Raw genomic sequence first — 13,810 nt, 5'->3', positions numbered from 1 at the left:
ATAGAAGGGACGACTGGGACAATTGATGCTGGTGAGCTGGAGCCAAGAAATTAGCAGTGATTAAGAAGAGACCAGCATCACTGAGGTGAAATCTTCTGGAAGTGTTTTCTGAGATCACAAAGAAGCTGTGTTCCAGAGGTAGCCAAGGTTGTACCTCATGCTGCAGCTGTAAGAGTCACCCGGGTGGTCTGGTTTTGAAGGCATGAAGGGGTCATGGAGAGCAGCTGAGGCTGGGCACTGTGAGAGGCCATGGAAGGCCATTGGTGAAGGTGCAGCCTCAGTTGCATTTGAGGGCTCAAGACTGAAGGTGTCATGTAAAGGAGCTGAGGCCTGGCACCATGAAGAGAGCCTATGACAGACTATCGGGGAAGCATAGTTGCTACAGAAGACCCCAGTGTATTGGAGATGCCAGGACCGTGGGACGATCACCAAGAACAGCAGCAGCAGTGGAGTGGATCAACCTGAGTGCTAAGAGGGCAGAGCTGGAGAAGTAATGCCAGCCATTTGGAGGAGCCCAGAAGATCATGTGTGGATCCTAGACATTGAAACAAGCTGTGACATTGAAGTTGCCTTGAAGATCCCAAGGTTTTTTATGAGATGCCAGAGCCATAGGATGTCTGCTAAGGAATGCTGCTTTAACAGGGAGTGGAACCAGCTCAGGAAAAGAAGTTTGTTGCAGTCAACAAAGATGAAAAAGAAGTTAGAGATCTGAGGACCACTTTGACATCAGACATGGAGATGCAGAGTTTGGAGTTTGCCCAGCTGGTTTCATATTTTGCTTTGGGGAATACAAGTAAGTGATTGGATGAGTTTCAGAAGAGACGTTTAACTGTAGATTTTTAATACTGCACTGTTGAGATTGCTATGGACTGTAGGGGCTTTGTAGGTTGGACATGTTCTTTTAATTATACTATGACTAGATATGGCTCCATAGACTCATGTGTTTGAACAAGCCTATGGGGGCCAGGGATTGGCACTATTAGAAGGTGTGGTCTTGCTGGAGTAGATGTGTCAATTGTAAGAGCAGGCTTAAGACCCTCCCCCTAGCTGCCTGGAATATCAGTATTCTGGTTGCATCCTTGAGATGAAGATGTAGAACTCTCAGCTTCTCCTGCACCATGGCTCCCTGGATGCTGCCATGCTCCCACCCTGATGACAATGGACTGAACTTTCTGACACTGTAAGCCAGCCCTAATTAAATGTTGTTCTTATAAGAGTTGCCTTGGTCATGGTGTCTGTTCACAGCAGTAAACCCTAACTAGACACTGGGTAATATACTGTTCCACTCTTTAGAAACCTCCAATCTGTTGTCTACAGGAACTCCACCGTCTACATTCTAAGAAAAGTAGCTACAATCTGCCCTTACATCCTCCCGCTCCCCACAAATACTTGTTTAGGGCGTGAGGTGCTAAGCACTGAATACAGGGCTTGCACAGGCTAGCAAGTGCTCTACCACTGATTTACATTCCTAGCCTTGTCTGTCTTTCTTTTATAAAGTGTACAAGTGTAAAGTAAGCATGCATGAGTTTATGTGTACACGTGCATGCAGGAGTCCCCAGAGACAGGGGAGTATCAGATAAGCTGGGACTGGGGTGGCAGTTTGTCTCTTACCACCTGAGTGACAGGAAGGTTAGGCTGGATCCTTTGGAAAAGAGTAAGAGCACTCTTACCCATGGCACCACCGCCACCAGTTTTTGCTGTTGTTGTTTTAAATAGTACGTACTATAGGGGAGGTGAGGAAATATCTTAAGTTTCCCTGATGGTAAGAGACATCAAGTCTTTTTTCACATATTTGCTTGCTAATTTGTCTTCTCTGGAGAAATCTCTCAAGTCCTTTGCCCATTTTTAATAACACCCATCCCATAGGCCACCCTTTCAGTGTCTGGGCCACGCAGTTGCTAGGTCGATGCAGTCCTGCAAGTCTTCTGTCCTTGCCGCATATCTGATGGCAAAACCAATGTCAGACGCACACACTTGAAAAACAAATAAAAGAGTCAACAAAAATCATTTCACTTCTACCATCCTAACGTTCTTCATTTACCCACCCAGGAAGGCAGGCTTCCAATTTCTGTGTCTTTGCTAAAGCATGCATACAATAGGTAAACGGCTATGTCAACTTTTCTAGCCAGCTAAAATCAGACTTGTAATGTTTCATTCAAGGTCCTCACACCCAGTTTTTCCCAGCTTAGTTTTTCAATTCTCAGAGATTCCAGATAAAATTTCAAATCAATAACTAGAAAGGGTACAGGTTCCTATGAGATCAGAAAGCTCCATAAAGGCTCCCTGGGAGTTAAGTCACCATTTCATACACGAGGACCTTCCAGTGTGGTTTTATCTTTGGAGCAACATACGATTTAATTTAAATCCATCTTCCTGCCTTTAATTCCTAGATAAGGGCAAGAAAAGTATAATAGAAAAAAGGTATTTAACTCTGTGGCAGGTGCTTAGGGGCAGAATGTCCATACAAAAACCCTGAAATTTAACTGTTAGGTTGCATTGTGGTGATGGTGGTAGTGAACACCTTTAATCCCAATACTCAGGAGGCAGAAGCAGGTAGATCTCTGAGTTCAAGGCCAGCCTAGTCTACAGATCAAAAGACAAGATAAGGAAAGGAAGGTAGCAATCATCTCTAACCTGCTTTTGTAGACAGGAAAGACAACCTCAACACTGGCAAAGATTAAGAGCAGACTTAAAATTACAAACTCTGCCTCCTTCAGCTACCATGCCATCTACTTCAAGCAAACAGTTCCTTATTTGCCTGTCGTTCTCAGGGAACATCTGTATCCTAGGGGATACAAGATTAGAGGTGTCCCGAGGTTCAACTGTAATATTATGTAAGAAAATATAAGCCATGCTATAAACCACTAATATGGATGAAGGCCACAAATACTTAAGGCAAGTAGAAAGGAACACAGGAGTGCACAGGGTGGCTTTATTTCCATAAAGTTAAAAACATGTGCTACTAGCCAAAGGACTGGAGAAAAGTGCTGAGAGTGGTAACAGAAGTCTTCAAAGGACTTCCCCGGTGGCCAACAATATGCATGTCTATGTGTTGGTTACACAGTTCCACGCATACTTTGATTGCAAACCTGATTTAACAAAAACAGACTGTATGAACTTTCTAATCAGTACGTCCTTTACTGATTCCAATGACTCACACATATGTTCTATACACTCCAACCTATTCCAAATCTACTTCAATCCTAATCCCCAAACCAAACTCAGAGAGGGAAGAAAACCCTAAGAAGATGGAGGTCTGAAGTACATTAGGAAAAGGAATGTGGGGCTGGGGATTTAGTTCAGTGGTAGAGCGCTTACCTAGGAAGCACAAGTGGGTTCGGTCCCCAGCTCCGAAAAAAAGAACCAAAAAAAAAAAAAAAAAAAAAAAAGGAAAAGGAATGTGCTGTTTGCAAAAAAACTTTTCTTCTTTCCCCGCCCCCAGATCACCCAATTTCACTTTCTGCTTATAACCTGAGCCAAAAATATTAAAGTACCCAGCACTCAAGTTCTTAAAAATGGGATGCCCTCAGCCACCATCAGTCATCCACAGAGCTATGAACTGTAACTTAGTGGCTATGACAGAATACACCATAAACGTTTACACAATTTCTTATACTAGACAATCACTTTGTTACAACATTTAAAGGTCTTTGATCTTTCTTAGCTGGAAAGTATAAACTCCTACTCCTCATTCACTAGGTCAACCTCATCTTTCCTCTTCTTCCCATTTTTGGGAGACAGGGTTTCTCTGTGTAGCCCTGGCTGTCCTCACACTCACTCTGTAGCCCAGGCTGGCCCAAACTCAAGAGATCAGTCTGCTCCTGCCTCCTGCGTGTGCCCCACCACACCCGGCTTAGCCTTACCTTTAAAGTGGGCCTTACATTTTGTTTTCTCTCTCTTTTTCAGAAAGGTGTGTGACCAGTTACATGAGAAGAAATAAACTTAGCAAATGAGATGGCTCAGCTGTTAAGAACACTTGTTGCTCTTTTAAAGGGTCAAGGTTCAGTTCCTCGTACAACATGACAGCTTGAAACTCCAGTTTCAGGTGATCCAATACCCTCTTCTGGCCTCCATGGGAAACATGTACGCAGATGGTACACACACATGCAAGCAGGTAAACCCTCATACACATAAAATAAAAATCAACTTTTTATGTGTACTAGTACTTTTCCTGCATGTTGCCTGCATGTATTGAGTTCAGACAGTAGTGAACCACTGTGTATGTGTGCCTATGTGCACACTGGGAACTGAACCCGAAAAACAACATGCTCCTATGTGTATGCACTATATATTATAGAGTATGGGTACAAGATATAAAATCAATTTTTAGGCATAAAATACATTCTCATAACCTGAACACCAAGCAAGCATCTACACCCAAGTAGAGTTGGCAAACTGGCAAAGACTAATACACTTCAAATCAAGACTGTTACAGATATTGACACCAAAAGGTTGAACCCACACTGATGGCCAGTTAATTCCAGACCAAAGAAAAACCTTCAACATAGATTCTGCCACAATCCAACTCAACCATCTGAAATAGTGTTGGTCCAAGTAAAACAAAGGTAACATTATTATTGAAAAATAATTTAAAGAAAAAGTTCTCAGCTTTAGTTCTACTCCTCAAACGTTTAGTTAGATAATGGTCCGTTCTTCCACAAGGCCTGGGTTAGAGTGCTCATAAGCACTCAGAGGCACACACAAGGTGCAGACACATACATGAGGGCAAAACTTTCATACACATAAGATAATAAAAACTGTGATATTCAATAATTATTTGTACCTACAATATTATCTTTCACCTATGAGAACTAATGGCTTACCATCCTTTACTCTTTTTCTTTCTTTTTTCTTTTTTCTTTTTCTTTTTTTCGGAGCTGGGGACCGAACCCATGGCCACTGAGCTAAATCCCCAACCCCCATCCTTTACTCTTAAGTTATAAGGTAAGTACAAGTTACTAGTGTTGTTATCAACACGTTAGGAAAACAAAACCACTATGGTGTCAGAGCAGAGGCTTCCTAACAAGTCACAAGAGTCATTGCACCCACCTCCAAAAGCTGATTATCTGCTGCACAGGCTAGGCTAATCCCAACTCTGGGCATGACGCTGCAGACATTCCACCACACAGGTTCTACCTCCTCTCTATGGAGTCAGTGACAGAAGTCAATTTAAATAGGATTTTTCACTACTTTTTGTGCATAGAAACTGAGATCCTTGGTGGTTTTGTTGAAAACAAATAATAAAATGTACTTTTCCTGACTTGCTGAATAATTAAATGACATTATGAAAGTGGAGAGTTGATGTCTGTTGATTAGTACCTATTTCTTGTTTCCTACTTGAGGTAACTCAGTGGTTAAAGCACTTACAACTGACCGTGCGTGAAATCCACCTAAAGGGACCCAAACCTCTTACGTGCACACACATGTATGTATTTACAATTAGAAATCAGTGTTACTGGGGCTGGAGAGAGGGCTCAGTGGTTAGAGCACCGACTGCTCTTGCAGGGGACCCAGTTCAATTCCCAGCACCCACACTGTTGTCCACAACCAACTTTATCTTCAATTCCAGGAGATCCAATGCCCTCTCTTCTGACCTTCCTGAGAACCAAGCATGCACATGCATACATGTAAGCAAAACACATGTAAAAATACATAAAAATGTTGTTCCATTCCAAGTCATCTAGATCAAAACATTTGGATCTTCCAGTCTTTAAGATCTCATGGGCACTTACTTCCCTGGGTTTAATTTGGGGTACAACTGAGCAGAACCTCTCTTTTTTATTTTTTTAAGTTCCAAGAGCTGTCATTACTAGCAATTATCAGATGCTATTAGTCTGCATCCTTCCATTCTTAAATTTCTGTATCATCTGGGTGCTCTTCAAGTACAGCATCACATTGGCTTGCCTTGTTGACAGCTAGGGTCTTCACGTTATACTGCCTATCTGGCACATATTTGTGTGTCCATGACTTTGTTCAAATGCAATCTGGGGAGGACCAATCTGCATTATTTGGAAGCTAAATTCAAGCTTATTTTTTAAATAAGTGAAAATCAGAATGCTTCAGAGATAGGGTCTATACAAAATAAGAGTCCCTTATTAGTAACAGAGAAACAGGAAGTCAAGCACTCTTACACTGAAATAACCCAGAAGCTGGTTATTTCCCTTCCCTTCCCTTTTTTTTTTTTTTTTTTTTTTTTTTTTTTTTTTTAAGACAAGGTCTCACTACAACCCTGGCTAACCTAGAGCCCTGAGATCATCCTGCCTCAGCTTCCTGAGCATTAAAGGCATACACTGCCATGCAAGGACTTAAGCATTAAGAAAAAAGAGCTTAAGCATTAAGAAAAAAATGCTTAAGTTCCCAAATGACAAGCCTACATAAGTCCATGTTAGCCAGAGCTACATAATAGAGACCCTATCTCAAAACAGGGCAGACAGAAAACCTGTTCTGTATGTGAGCCCTTTCCTTATTATTCCCCTACGACAGTGTTACAAGTTGCACACCACTTGCACTATTACTAGTAATTTGGAGATCATTTATTGTCTATGGCAGGATATGTACAATTTACATGCAGATTCTGTACTGTGCAATTTTGTAAAGGACTTTAGGACCCAGATTTTGGTACAGGGGTCTTAGAGGTAGCCCCTCCCCCAGGACACCCCAGGATAAGGTCTGAAGTCTGCCAAATCTAAGGTATGGAAGGCATCCTCACTCGCTATTAAGAGAGCACTGGATGGTAGTTCTTGCCTTTTCTTGGCTTTCCCAAAATTTCAAGGAGTGTTAAAGAAAAAAAGAACAGAACAAAACAAAACAAAACAAAAAACAGTGCCCCAGTGACAGTCTGGAAGCGGCACCAGCAGAGCACTAACATTTTCTAAGCTTGGGAAACCCTTGAGAGAGAGGACAGGAGGGCTGAGGAGCACCCCGCACGGGAAAATTACGGGGTTAGACTAAACAAAGCAGAGTACTGTCCAGAGCACTGACTCCTCACAAAAGAAGTTTCGTATTCATTGAGATTCTTTCTGAGCAGGATGAAGAGTGTGAAGTTAAAATTCTGTAAGTACAGCAGTCACACAGAAGGTGTACTCTCCGAGCACACAGGACAGGAGTCGTAGCTAAGTATCCCATAGCAAAGACATGTTAGGTAATACTGTATGTACTACATCATTCTAACAAGTTAAATTTTTAAAATGCCTAAAGTCCATAGTCAGATGAACTTTTCATTCTACAAGTATGACAACAAAGACTAAATTTTTGTAATATGAAATCATTTCTGATCAATAGCAATCTCTATTAGTAGATGGCATTAGAGTATTTGAATACTTCATAATCCCAGCACCTAGGAGGAACGGCGGTTGGCACTGTTTGGGGCCAGCTTGCTCTGCAGAGTGAGTTCCTGGCCAGGGCTATGCAGTTAGAATCCCTGCCTCAGAAAAACAAAAATAAATAAATATAAAAAACTTTCAGCGGGCTAGAGAGATGGCTCAGAGGATCTGGGTTCAGTCCCCAGCAACATGGTGGCTCACAACCATCTGTGATGGGATCAGATGCCTTGTCCAGTGTTGTCTGAGGACAGCGACAGTGCATTCATATACACTACATAAATAAAAACCAGAAACCTCGAACCCTTGTCTAGTGTTGTCTGAGGACAGCGACAGTGCATTCATATACACTACATAAATAAAAACCAGAAACCTCGAACCCTTGTCTAGTGTTGTCTGAGGACAGTGACAGTGCATTCATATACACTACATAAATAAAAACCAGAAACCTCGAACCCTTTAAAAAAAAAAAAAAAAAACAACTTTCAGCACCTCAAACAGTCATGTTCTTTCCCACATATAAGACCTGTTTTTCTAACTCCAGGTGATATGATACTCCTCTGTCCTCACATACCACAAACACATGAACACACAGATCTAAAGTAACTGGTTAACCAGTTATGCTGGTTTGAATTAGGAAGCTTCCCATAGGCTTGTTTGAATGCTTGGTCTTTGTTGGGAGAACTGTGGGAAGGATTAAGAGGTGGGGTCTCATTGGAGGAAACATGTCAAGAACCCCAGCTTTGAGGTTTCCAGAATCCCACAGTCCTAGCTGGCCCTCTCTGCCTGGTGTTTGCTGACAAGATGAAAGCACTCAGCTACTCACAGCTCTAGTGTCTACCTGCCTGCTGCAGTGTGTATTACCACATAACTGTCAGAGACTCTGACCCTCTGAAACTGTAAGCACCAAATAAACTCTTTCTTCTCTAAGTTGGCTTGGCTATCATGCCTTATCACAGCAACAGAAAGTAACTAAGAAACCAGGGATGGTGGTACACACCCTTGATCCCAAAGACCAGAGGCAGCAGATACCTCTGAGTTCCAAGCCTGCCAGGACTATGTAGTGGCATCTTGTTTTAAAAAACTAAGGACTAGGAAGAGGCTTAGTCCTTGCTACTACACTCATACATGTACATAACCCATATACACACAAATATACGTTTTCATATTCATTCACTCATTCATTCCCCCTCCCCTCGCCAGGCAGAAAAAGGAATGAATTCTGTCATGTTTATGATGTTAAGTGAAACAAGCCAAGCACAGAGAGACAAATGGATATGTGGAACATCAAAAGTTGATCTCACTGATGCTGGGAACCTAATTAGTGAGACCAGATGTTGAGGAAAGTTGGAGTGAAGGATGAGGAAAGGTGGGCCAGCACACTGTTACAGTTAAGAAAGAACTAAGCACTAGTATTCTGTTATAGTAGAAACAATAATGTATTACGTCAAAAAAAAGCTAGGATTCTGCATGTTTTTAATCAGAAAGAAGTTATAAATATTCAAGGAGAAACATGATTATTTCATACTTATCCTAACTTTACATGATATATCCATGTAAACAAAGTACCCATAAATATGTAAATTAAAATGTAAGCTATAACCAGGCATGGCAGTGCATGTCTGCAACACTCCAGGAGCAGCAGCAGGTGGGTCTCTGTAAATAGGAGGCCAGCCTGGTCTACATAGTGAACTCCATACCAGTCAGAGTTACAAAATGAGACCATGTCTCTAAATAAGTAAGTAAATCAAATATATAAACAAAACAAAATCCAACCCCAAATATTTTCCAATTTCACTAAATCATGGAATATATTATCCAATTGTGACTACATGAAACACTATTTTTCTCTGAGTTTTTAATATGTGAAATCTCAAAATAAAAACTTTCAGACTAGGGGTTGGGGATTCAGCTCAGTGGTAGAGCGCTTGCCTAGGAAGCGCAAGGCCCTGGGTTCGGTCCCCAGCTCTGAAAAAAAGAACAAAAAAAAAAAAAAAAAACTTTCAGACTAAACCAAAATCCTGTTAGTGTGCAGTTCTAAACCATCTCAGATTGCATGATAACTTCCCCAGAAGCACTTGGACACCCTCTCCAAGGTAGCCTGAGAGAATCCTCTAGGGAAGTAAGTGGCATACAATCCTACTAAGATCCCACCCAAGTTTCTAATGCACCTTAAAACCCAGTCAGAAATAGAAGAAAAAAATGTGTTATGTGCACAAACAGAAATGCACGTTACCTGAAGATAAATGTTCAATACCACTGCCAAGCGCTCTTTATCCTAATTAACTTATGGTTAAACAGACAACTAAAAAAATAATCTGAAAGAATTGTTTAAAAATTAAGTCTTTACCTGTGCTACAATTAAAAAGCTTAAAGTACATCTTCATAAGTCAATTTTATACACAGATTGAACTAGTTTGTGTAAAAATTGTGACTCTGAATTTGATATACTACCTGAACCACTATTATATAACTCTAACTAAGACTAGTATAGGAATTGCATATTCATCAAGACTTAAAGAAAAAATAACCACAAACACATTAGTTTTAGTTCCTTAATTCCCTTATAAAAATATTTTAAAATTTTATTATTCATTTATTTAATGTGTGTATGTGTATGGCAGTGTATAAAAAGGTCAGAAAAATCACCTAAGGAGTTGGTCCTCTCCTTTCATCATATGGGTCTCAGGAATATAATACTCAGTGACAGGTGACAAGTGCTTTTAACCAATGAACCAGCTTGCTGCCCCCTTGTAAGATCATTGCCGTATACCCATAAACAAATATTAGTATAATTTTCTTTAACTAAAAATACCATATACCCTCTAAAACTTTTGAGAGAAAAGCTACTTTTAGGTGGCTCTAATCAATATATAAAAGGTAAGAATGCTAATCTTTTAAAGAATATTATTTTTCCACAAACCTAGCAAACTTTTCATTATTTTAGTCTTAATTCATCTTAATGTTTATTCATTTTTAAGGCCATTTAGTTGCCTTTTGAAAGACTCACACTATTCTCCCTGTAGACTAATCAGCAAGTTCTTATCCCCTCTGTGCCAGCACTGACCTTCCAGAACAGTTCCTACTGCTACTGTAGAGCGGCAACCCTAGGGTCCACATCACTAACCACTGGTTAAAGTGCATAAGGAAACCACAATTCAAGAACACCTTTGTCAGTTTTTGAACAATAAAACGAAAACTGACACACTGGCATATGACTATCAATGACTAAGATGCAAGCAGAATAGACTCTGGTAACTAATAACTTAGAATAAATGAAGGAAATGCCCAGGGTCTATGTCAAGTAGAGTGGGAATTATTGCTAGTGGTAAACAGGAATGCAGAATAAACATTTAAAAATACACGATGGGAGTGAATTGAGTTTGGCTGACACTTTTGGTGATCTGCTTCTAGCAGATCAGAATATCTTAAAAAGGCTTACTATGAAGACAGAATCCTTAACACTACACACTTCATTAACATTTCAATTTTGCCTGTTTTCCCTCCGGTCAATTCTACAAGACCTGATAATCTGAATGAACACAGGATAACTCTGGTGTATGTAAGTGAAAGGTAACATGAAAATTTTTTTAATTTGTCAAAAATTGGTTAATGTATCAAAGAATCATTAAAACATTTTACCAACCATGTTGCAAAACATCTCTCAAAGAATATACAGCCAACTTTCTCAAAGACTATTGTAACAGTGACTAATGCAAACCTTTTAAACTGTTTTTTCTATTTCCTTCATCTGATAAATATTTTGATCAAATACAATGAAACAGTTAAAGAAAGAATGTACATTTTTTAAAATACATTTAAACGCAGTCTCCTTAACCAAAGGAGGTGTGACAACCAAGCAACGCATGTAAAAATTAACCTTATAATCCTCCAACCAAAACACGCAAAAATGTCTCCTAACAATTCTCCTCCTTAAAACAACCATACACAAAATACCGTGCAGACTTCCACCCCGCTGCAAGCAGCTCATTAATAAAGAGACTAGTTATGTTTGGCGATCAAGGTGCAACACTCTCATCTCGCAAACGTCTCCTCAGAACCACATCATCTAAGCAAAACCGAACGTTTATTTTTGCCAAAGCAAGAATCCAACCCCAGGGAGCCTCAGCCCTTAGACAATGGTTACCAGACAGCGCAGCACAGTTGGGTCCAAATGACACATTTCACTAGGCCTTGGTCACAACACACACACACACACACACACACACACACACACACACACACACACGCGTGCGCGCGCGCGCTCGTCTACATACAGATACACACACAATCCCAAGGGGCCCGTTCTACAGCAGGGGTGCTCAAACCCACCCAGACATAGAGGAGAGTACCGTTGCGTAGTGGGGAGGAGAGAGGGGGGACGACACAGCGGAAGGGTAACTGCACTGCACATGAGGGAGGGGGCTGGAAATGGCCGATAGCTTCTATATTTATTTATTTAAAGGTTTTGATTTAACGGGTTCTTCCCCGGGGTTCTGTAACTAAAGGGAAACTGCGCAGCAAAAGGGTCGGGAGAGGGACCGCTGCTCCCCCTGCCCCGTGACCCGGCGGGGGGCACACAAGTTCCCTAGCCAGCGCCGCGGACCACTCGGGCGCTCCTCTCCCCCCTCCTCCAGGGCAAGGGGCAGCCCACGGAGAAGGGGAAAACAAGTTCCCCGGCCAGCCTCACCGCCCTCGCTGCCAGCCGTCCCCCCACCTACCACGAGAAAGGGGGAGCCCAGACCGAGCCAGGCGGCAGAAAGGGGGGAAATCCCACCCTCTACCCGCCTCCGGCCGCGAACAGACTCCCGTGGGGTGGGTGAGCCAGCCGGGAAGCCCCGAGGAGGGGTGGGGACGGAGGGTGCCGGCCCCGAAACCAAACAAAGCGCGGCCTGAGCCGCAGCCCGGGCGAATCGCGCAGTCGCGGCTTTTCCTGCCGGCCAGGCCAAGCCGGGCCCGGCCCGGCCCGGCCCGGCCCAGGCGAACACTGCGGCACGGTGGGACCCGCCTCCGCTCGGCCTCCGTCTCCCACCCCGGGCGCGCCGCCGCCGCCGCCGCCGCCCCCGCCCGGCCTCCCGCCCGCCCGGCCCCGAACGCGGCCTTACCCCTCTCGCCGGCGTTGTTCCGATCCTGAGGCGGCGGCGGAGGCGGCGGTGGCGGCGGCGGGGGCTGCTGCTGCGGAGGCGGCGGGGGTTGCTGCTGCTGCTGCTGCTGCTGGGGCGGCTGCGGCGGCTGCTGCTGCTGCTGGGGCGGTTGCGGCGGCGGCTGCTGCGGGGGCTGCTGCTGCTGTTGCTGCTGCACCGGGCGCGGCCGCGACACTCGCCTGGGTCTCCGGTTGGCGGCTCGGACGGAGTTCATTTGCCGGGCTGAGGTGGCGGCGTTGGCGGAGGGACACACACACTCACGCGCCCAAGCACCGCGAGCTCCGGGGCCGGGGAAGGGGGTGGGGAGAGGGAAGGAGCGGGGCGGCCGGGGACGCGGGGACCGGAGCCCGGGCCAGGCGTGGGCCCCCGAGTCCGCGGGGAGGCCGGGGCACAACCGGAGCTCGAGCGAGGCCGGCCGGCCTGGCCTGGCGCACGGGCAAGGCCGAGGCCGCCGGGCGGGGCGGCCGCGAGGAACGCAGACAGAAAGACGGGCCGGGCAAGAGAAAGAAAGAAAGGGCGTCCGTCCGCCTGGGGAGCCCGAGGCGAAGCGCGGCGGCGGCGGCCGAGCAGACGAGCCGGGCCCGCCGACTCCCGAGCGGCGTCTCCGGCGGCGGGGGGAGTGGGCGGGCGGGCGATCTCGGAGAGGGCGAGCGGGGCGGGAGCGCGCGGGGGGCGCCCGGCTCCTCCGTTCCTCTTCCTCCCCCCACACCCCCTGAAAGAGCGCCCTGCGAGGAATTTTCTCTTTCTTCGGCCTCTTCCCTCTCCTCCGCCCCCCCTCGGCGAAGGGGAAATGAGTGTAAAGGGAGGAGATAGGGGCAAAAAGAGGCGTCGTCGTTCCTCCTCCTTAAAGGAACCTTTCCTCCTCAGCCCCAGCGTCGCCACCGCCGCTGCTGCTGCTCGGTGGCAGGAGGAGCCATTGACACCGCCGGAGCCTCCACTCTAGCCCAGTCGGTCCCTCCCCGCCGTGGGGCTGGCCAGGGGCGCGGGGGAGGGCCGCGGGACGGCGGGGGAGGGGCGGGGGCGGGGACAGAGGGGGCGTGGATTCCGGCCGGACCTGACCAATGGGAAGCGCTCGTACAGTCTCGGAGCCAATGGGGCCTCCTCTCTTATCGCGAAGCCCTTCCTCCAACGCCCTGTTTCCTCTCTCGGGTTTCCTCCTTCCTCGGCGGAGGAGGAGGAAAGAGGAAAGGGGGAGTGTGGCAGGGCGGGTGATAATGGGGAGGTATCAGGGCCTATAATGGAGCTCGGGGTAGGCGAAGGAGCGGCAGTACGTAGCGAAGATTCTAGGAGAGGAGGTGCTCGGAAGAAAGGGCGGGGGCTGCTGATGTAATTGGGAGAAGTGATTAA

General features: G+C 45.3%; 1 protein-coding gene across 4 annotated transcripts in view; it reads right to left on the bottom strand.

Annotated features, from left to right (window-relative positions):
• The window catches only part of Fbxo11 (F-box protein 11), a 76,608-nt gene extending 63,199 nt beyond the window's left edge, over nt 1-13,409 (bottom strand). For 2 of the 4 annotated variants that reach the window (XM_087552979.1, XM_087552980.1), the window contains exon 1: nt 12,425-13,409. In XM_087552979.1, coding sequence (XP_087409105.1) covers nt 12,425-12,677 — 253 coding nt within the window. In that variant the 5' untranslated portion in view covers nt 12,678-13,409. Of the gene's footprint in view, nt 1-12,040 lie in introns of all 4 variants that reach the window. The other 2 variants (XM_087552981.1, XM_087552983.1) reach the window with 2 other exon arrangements.
• Nucleotides 13,410-13,810: the final 401 nt, after the last annotated feature.

The sequence above is a fragment of the Rattus norvegicus genome, chromosome 6 (genome assembly GCF_021556685.1).
Source record: "Rattus norvegicus strain SHRSP/BbbUtx chromosome 6, alternate assembly SHRSP_T2T, whole genome shotgun sequence".
Taxonomy (NCBI): Eukaryota; Metazoa; Chordata; class Mammalia; order Rodentia; family Muridae; genus Rattus; species Rattus norvegicus.
Note: the sequence above shows the minus strand (reverse complement) of the source record. Positions and strands in the feature narration are given on the sequence as shown.